At 40.7% G+C, this 7508-nt stretch overlaps 1 protein-coding gene across 1 annotated transcript; it reads left to right on the top strand.

Annotated features, from left to right (window-relative positions):
* Positions 1–425: 425 nt before the first annotated feature.
* LOC146484448 (uncharacterized) lies at positions 426–1606 on the top strand. Its single transcript, XM_085104480.1, has 2 exons — positions 426–921; positions 1024–1606. The coding sequence occupies exons 1-2, from the start codon at positions 848–850 to the stop codon at positions 1604–1606; spliced, it is 657 nt and encodes a 218-aa protein (XP_084960606.1). The 5' UTR covers positions 426–847.
* Positions 1607–7508: the final 5902 nt, after the last annotated feature.

Below are 7508 nucleotides of genomic sequence, written 5' to 3'. Positions count from 1 at the left end.
CGAAATTGTCCTTTAGCCGTTTAGCCTTTCGACTTCAACCGTTCGAAATCTTTCTGAAGCCGTTCGACCTCAACCGTTCGAAATTTCCCTTTAGCCGTTCAACCGTTCGACTTTAACCGTTCGTAATTTTTCTGAATCCGTTCAGCCGTTCGACTTCAACCGTTCGAAATTTTTCTGAAGCCATTCAGCCGTTCACGGCATCCGTTTTAAACGGCTTCTCTATCTTTTTGTCATCAGTTCACATACCGTGCATTCGACCGTTCGAACGGATACCATAAGGAACGTTTTCGCGTAAGAGGTCACATTTAATAATGTAAGAACTACTGGTTATTTGGGTATGGCATAAGCTGTACTTACCAAAAACTTTCAAAATCGTCGCTTTGTAAATAGCCAATCTTCCTTTGGTCCTGACTGACCCACGATGATGCCTTCTGTCAATTCGACATCGCCAACAACTTGCTTTTCATTATTACCACGCTCACAGTATTCTCGTTCTCCCATTGAACAACAATACAAAACCATATTGTGGAAGCCACAAAGGACGAAGATAAAAAGCACACGCAAGAGTGATCGACCGAAACGATTCAAAACGGCGCCAAAATAAACGTTCTTTGTTTCGATATAAGCGCAAGATAGTCACGTGAAAATGCAGCATTTTCATTGGCTCAGCTAAAAGAATCCGCTGAAATAACTCTTGCTGGCGCTCGCTGTTATAATGATGCATTTTCAAGCGAGCGAACCGGCAGCTAAGTTTGTTGTATTATGACCATAATTTTGCGATGAATCCAAGTTCTGTCGGAAACACATTTTATGAAGAGATTAATCAAGAGAATGGAACCAAGTTTAAATGCTTAATTTGTCATCGAACATTGTCAAGAAAGCAAAGGGTCGAAGATCACCTTCGTTCACTTCACGGCATAGGTGAGAAAATGTCCCGGGAAATCCACGTTTTTAGTGGTTTGTAGATGTTTGAAGCTCAGCTGATAACTTAAACATATTTCTTGTCTCTTCGTTATGTGACAGAAGGATGCCGCAAAAGAATGTACAAGAAATACCTCGATCAGATCCTTCTGTTCCAGTGTCAAAATCAACCAAATATGACCACATGAATCAGACGCTCTACATGTACAGTGCGGGGTACAGTGCCAACCAACTTCAACTCGGTTATATCAGTCCTTCAGCGGAGCCTGATATGTTTCCTCAGAAAATAGCACAGAGTGAACAAATGTCGACAACTACTGAGTCTGGAAGCACTTTAGTGCTTGAGACAGAGGCGAATGTAGATGAATCAGCTAACTTCGAAACTTGTTCGGAGATTGTTGACAGTGAACACATTGTTCACGAAGCGTTAATTATCGACTCAGACAGCGACGGAGATGGTGATTTTTCTTCCGATGACTGCTCTGATTCAGTAACTTCTGAATTTTTATCAGAGTCTGAAGACTCTGATATCGATGTCCTTAAGAGTCACTTGACTCACCTGAAGAAACACACAATGATAGTTCCCAAAGAACACCATTCACAGCTCAAGGGGAAGGATGTATTGCTATTCTTTCATTATTACAAGACACTGTATCACTACAAAAGCGGCAAAAGATGTCATTGATTTATTGAAAGTACTTTGTCCAAAGAATGACACATTGCTATCTATTTAAGTTATGGAAACGATGACATTCCCTGACCAGCCATTTCCACTTATTTTCTCGAATTCCTAGGAATTCCCAATAATTCCACTTAGTATTTTAGCCATTCCTAGATATTCTTAAAGTTTCCAAGTTTGTGAGTTGATTCCAATTTGCATGTCTTGGAACTGTTAGTAATTCCTAGGAATTCCCAATAATTCTCAGTATCATTTTAAACCATTCCAAGAAATTCCCAAAAAGTCCAAGCTTGTGAAGTTATCCTAATTTGCATCTTTTGGAATTAGTAGGAATTCCTAAGAATTCCTAGGAATTCCTAGGAATTCCAAGTTTTCTGGGAATTTGTTTCGCAAGGTCTGTGGTCAGCGAGGAAGAAATGTAACTGTCACAATGGCCATTTCACCCACCAATGGTCTGGTTTTCCACTCTGCATGTATTGGTGGGATGAATGCACAAAGATTTGATGACTTCTTGGCACAAACAAGACTAAACCTTGATCCAGACGAACATGTTATCTTCATCTATGACGGAGCGCCAGCCCACAATAACCCTTTGTCGAACCTATTTTTAATAAATTCGACGCGACTTAGATTCGACGTTTGCCCTAGGCCTAAGTCGCGTCGAATTTATTAAAAATAGGTTCGACCAAGAGTCGACTTAATTCCAGTGTGGTAGCAAACGTCGAACCTGCGTAGACCCTAATTCACAAGTTGCACTTCGTGAAACACAGGAATAAGCACGTGTCCCCGTGCTATTAGGGACCTTACGAAAACGCCACGGCGACGGCGACGACAACGCCACAACACAAAAGGCTTAATGAGCAAAAGCAATCGCTCTGCACGTGCGTTTTACATTTTGGTACATTTCTTTGTCGTCCTCCGTCCAAAACAACAACGTGAAACGACCAAATTCAAGGTTTTGTGGAGAAATTGAACACAGGACAGTGAATTTTTCATTCTCTTCCTTAACTTGAACGGTGACTCCTACCAATTTGGTTCCTGGTTAGTTTGTCGTTTGTGTACAATTTGATTGAGTTAAAATAATCGCGAAGTAGCACAAATGAAATAAAGTTATACTTTCAAATGACGTTTTCGTTGGCGTCACCGTCTTGCATTCGTAAGGTCCCTATTCACTCGATGCGCGGCTAGTTATTGCTAGGACTTGCTAGCGAAAGGCCGAAATACAGTGCTCCGGCGTCGGGCTTTTCTTTGGCAATTAATTGCGAAAAATAGAAAGAGAAAACTCAAACACTGAGCATTTATTGCAAATAGGCAATTCGCATCTCAATCATTTATATTTAGTGTTCATGAAACACGAAAAACACATTTCCATCACGCTTTGCGATGTCAGCAATGGCTGTCGATAGCTCGCCATTTCTGGTCGCGAAATTGTCTTTGTACAGCGCATGCTCGTCAGGAGGGGAAATGGTGTTTGGCGGATGGGGGAGTTGGTATTTTTGCGACGTTTGCCGCAATTAAGGCCTGGGGCAAACGTCGAATCTTAGTCGAACTTAATTCGGCGAACCTATTAATTTTGAAATAGGCGCATGAATGGTGCGACGTTTGCCGCAATTAAGTTCGACTCAAATTAATTGGTTCGACTCCAGCATAAGTTCGACTTGCCAAGTCGGATAATGCGACAGTGGTTCGGCGTTACAGCAAACGCCGTTCTAAACACGCGCCGAACTCAATTCATAAATCATACAAATTACAAAATAATTGATTCAAATGTGATGGACGGCGCAAACGTCACAAAAATACCGACTCCCCCATCTTCCAAACGCTATTTCCCCCCCTGACGAGCATGCGCTGTACAAAGACAATTTCGCGACCAGAAATGGCGAGCTATCGAAAGCCATTGCTGACGTCGCACAGCGTGATAGAAATGTGTTTTTCGTGTTTCATGAACACTAAATATAAATGATTGAAACGCGAATTGCCTATTTGCAATAAATGCTCAGTGTTTAAGTCTTTTCTTTCTATTTTTCGCAATTAATTGCCAAAGAAAAGCCCGACGCCGGAGCGCTGTATTTCGGCATTTCGCCAGCAAGTCCTAGCAATAAATAGCCGCGCATCGAGTGAATAGGGACCTTACGAATGCAAGACGGTGACGCCAACGAAAACGTCACTTGAAAGTATAACTTTATTTCATTTGTGCTACTTTGCGATTATTTTAACTCATTCAACTTGTACACAAACGACAAACTAAACCGTTCAAGTTAAGGAAGAGAATAAAAAATTCACTGTCGTGTGTTCACGTTCTCCACAAAACCTTGAATCTGGTCATTTCACGTTGTTGTTTTGCAGGGGACGACAAAGAAATGTACCAAAATGTAAAACGCACGTGCAGAGCGATTGTTTTTGCTCATTAAGCCTTTTGTGTGTGTGGCGTTGTCGTCGCCGTCGCCGTGTTGTTTTCGTAAGGTCCCTAATAGCACGGGGACACGTGCTTATTCCCTTGTTTTACGAAGTGCAACTTGTGAATTAGGGTCTACGCAGGTTCGACGTTTGCTACCACACTGGAATTAAGTCGACTCTTTGTCGAACCTATTTTTAATAAATTCGACGCGACTTAGATTCGACGTTTGCCCTAGGCCTAAGTTCGACTCAAATTAATTGGTTCGACTCCAGCATAAGTCCGACTTGCCAAGTCGGATAATGCGACAGTGGTTCGGCGTTACAGCAAACGCCGTTCTAAACACGCGCTGAACTCAATTCATAAATCATGCAAATTACAAAATAATTGATTCAAATGTGATGGACGGCGCAAACGTCACAAAAATACCAACTCCCCCATCTGCCAAACGCTATTTCTCGCCCCGCCCCCCCTGACGAGCATGCGCTGTACAAAGACAATTTCGCGACCAGAAATGGCGAGCTATCGACAGCCATTGCTGACGTCGCACAGCGTGATGGAAATGTGTTTTTCGTGTTTCATGATAACTAAATATAAATGATTGAGATACGAATTGCCTATTTGCAATAAATGCTCAGTGTTTGTGTCTTTTCTTTCTATTTTTCGCAATTAATTGCCAAAGAAAAGCCCGACAGCGGAGCACTGTATTTCGGCATTTCGCTAGCAAGTCCTAGCAATAACTAGCCGCGCATCGAGTGAATAGGGACCTTACGAATGCAAGACGGTGACGCCAACGAAAACGTCATTTGAAACTATAAATTTATTTCATTTGTGCTACTTTGCGATTATTTTAACTCATTCAACTTGTACACAAACGACAAACTAAACCGTTCAAGTTAAGGAAGAGAATAAAAAATCCACTGTCGTGTGTTCACGCTCTCCACAAAACCTTGAATCTGGTCATTTCACGTTGTTGTTTTGCAGGGGACGACAAAGAAATGTACCACAATGTAAAACGCACGTGCAGAGCAATTGTTTTTGCTCATTAAGCCTTTTGTGTTGTGGCGTTGTCGTCGCCGTCGCCGTGGTGTTTTCGTAAGGTCCCTAATAGCACGGGGACACGTGCTTATTTCCGTGTTTCACGAAGTGCAACTTGTGAATTAGGGTCTGGCTAGCTATTTATATCACCATAGCGAAATTTCAATATTTCGTGGATAAATTCGGATGTATTCGTTGCCTGTTAGTACGATGTTGCCTTAAGAAGCCCGAGAAAAGGCTATAAAACAGTATTAAGCTTTTTCAACTCCCCTCAGTTTTTAGAGTTGTCTACGGTGAACATTTTATTGATTTGAGTGGTATTCTACTTTTCTATGTTTTTTTGTCTTGGTATTAAATGCGAGAATTTAGCCTAGATATTCAATATAACTGAGTAAGTCAAAGCCAGACAAACCAGCAGTTTCGTTTTGTTGCTTGTCATTAAAAAAGCTCCCATTTGTGATATTCCATTGCATATAAAATTGCTGTGAGTTAACGTTCCTTTTCTTTTTAACAATGCAAGTATCTTCACGACTTTTCATCCGTTCTGATTTCTGGCTGTGGGCAATATTTTAACACGTTAAAACAATATTTTAACTATGGCATCAAGTCGACGACAAAACCCCTTGATTGGCGAAATTTAAAAGCATTCGATAATTATGATTAAATTCGGTTTATTGCCCGTTTGACATGATTTAAAATCCATCAAGATTTTTTTATATAAGCGTGCACTGTCATTCCGAAGAAATAGCCTTACACGCCGCCGCTTATTGGCCAGGTTTCAGACTCGAGACAAATACTCTTAGCTATGCATTTAGATGTTACCTATCCTTGAACTGCCTGTGTGTCTATTCGATCGATTATCTGGTGCTATTTGGTGATTAGCTGAGCGTTGAATAGTTTTCTTTTAAATGCAATCTAAACTAACCGCAGCGTCAAGAGAATTTTGAGTCCGACTGGGGAAAGTCGCCTGAAATTATGACACTTCGATTGGTATAGCTGAGTTACGTTAGAGGACAATTTGGCGACTTCCTTGCACTGATGTAGCTTAGTCTCAGATGAGTTTTGAAAAACGTATCCCGATAGAAAATGGATTAAAAGATAACATGAGCTTCTTGTTACCAAAATAGAAGTTGCGAAATCTTGTGAGTGTCACGCGAGTGGAACTCCCCTTTAAAATGCCGGGAAAATACTTATATTGACAACAAAAATATTTTGGGTATCACCTTTGCAAACATACTCCGTTTAATTATAACCCGGACTGAAAGCTGAACAAGCCCGAGGGCTGTTTTTTGTTAGTTTTTTAAGTCGAAACAACAATGTTTGTTTAAACAGTTTAAAGTCGAGACTATAACAAATACAACCTGATTTAAACCTTTTTAGTTTCGCTGTCTTTTGCTCTTATAATTCTAGAGTTCCATAGATTGGAAGAGATCCCCAAAGTTGACGTTTTGAGAGAAGTGAAAATAAATCGTACTGAAAGCTTTCATTTGAATGATTACAGCAAAGGGTCAGCCAACAGATTCAAAAGTTAGACCTTTACGTCTGATACCGTCTGACTCCGTGCAAAGTAAGGGAGGAAATCCAATCATTTAATCCGATACAAATCCAACAACGAGATTTCAAATAGAATGAACTGAAATGCTTTGAGGTCAAATCTTGATTCATTTTTGCTACATATTTAGCCTTCCGGGCATAATAAACTGGAGATATCTAAGATATTTTTGCGGAACTTTTATAAGTTGTAAACTGAGACAATTAATTAATTCTCGAAACGTTCTCTGAAGTTTTTCAATACTTGCAAGTTATACTGTAAGATCAAAGCAATCAGCTGTAGAACAGGCAGATTCTCGCTAAAAACCAACTGGATTGAAGCCAAGGTATGCAACAGGGCCAGAGAGAGTGAACTTTGATTCCATTTTAACTCCAATACATGTTAAGGTTTTTTCCCAAAAAAAGTAAACACAACTTTGCCCTTGGACCGTTCTGTCTTGTCTTGGATTTTTCTTGACCTAAGCTCAAAATAATATTTTCCATGACCGCGAGATAAAAACCTCGGTTATTACACGGGATGCCCACAGGGCATGCCGTGTCTAGGTTTGGGTCGGTACCTTCTTCGTCGTAGCCACAAATCTGCACATTAATTACGCGGGATGCCCTGAGGGGCATACCGTGTCTAAAAACGGGTCAATTTCTTTTTCTTTCTCGTAGCCACAAATGTGTATATTAATTTATTCATTAAAGTCACCCCTCTCCTACTCGGGATGTATTGTTCAGGTTGTCTTCAACAAAAGCAGACCAATCAACATCCATTCTTGTCGCTTATATCGTGAGGGAGGGGACCCACTAACCCCTAGCTGTGTGACGTCAAAGCATCATTTGATTTGTTCATTAAAACCGGATTAAATTTGTGTCGCCATATGTTAACATGTTGTGCGCTCAAGTGTGCCGTTTTCAATCGGAAATTTCACCATTTTG

The sequence above is a fragment of the Pavona decussata genome, unplaced genomic scaffold (genome assembly GCF_977016875.1).
Source record: "Pavona decussata unplaced genomic scaffold, jaPavDecu1.1 SCAFFOLD_32, whole genome shotgun sequence".
Lineage (NCBI taxonomy): Eukaryota > Metazoa > Cnidaria > Anthozoa > Scleractinia > Agariciidae > Pavona > Pavona decussata.
Note: the sequence above shows the minus strand (reverse complement) of the source record. Positions and strands in the feature narration are given on the sequence as shown.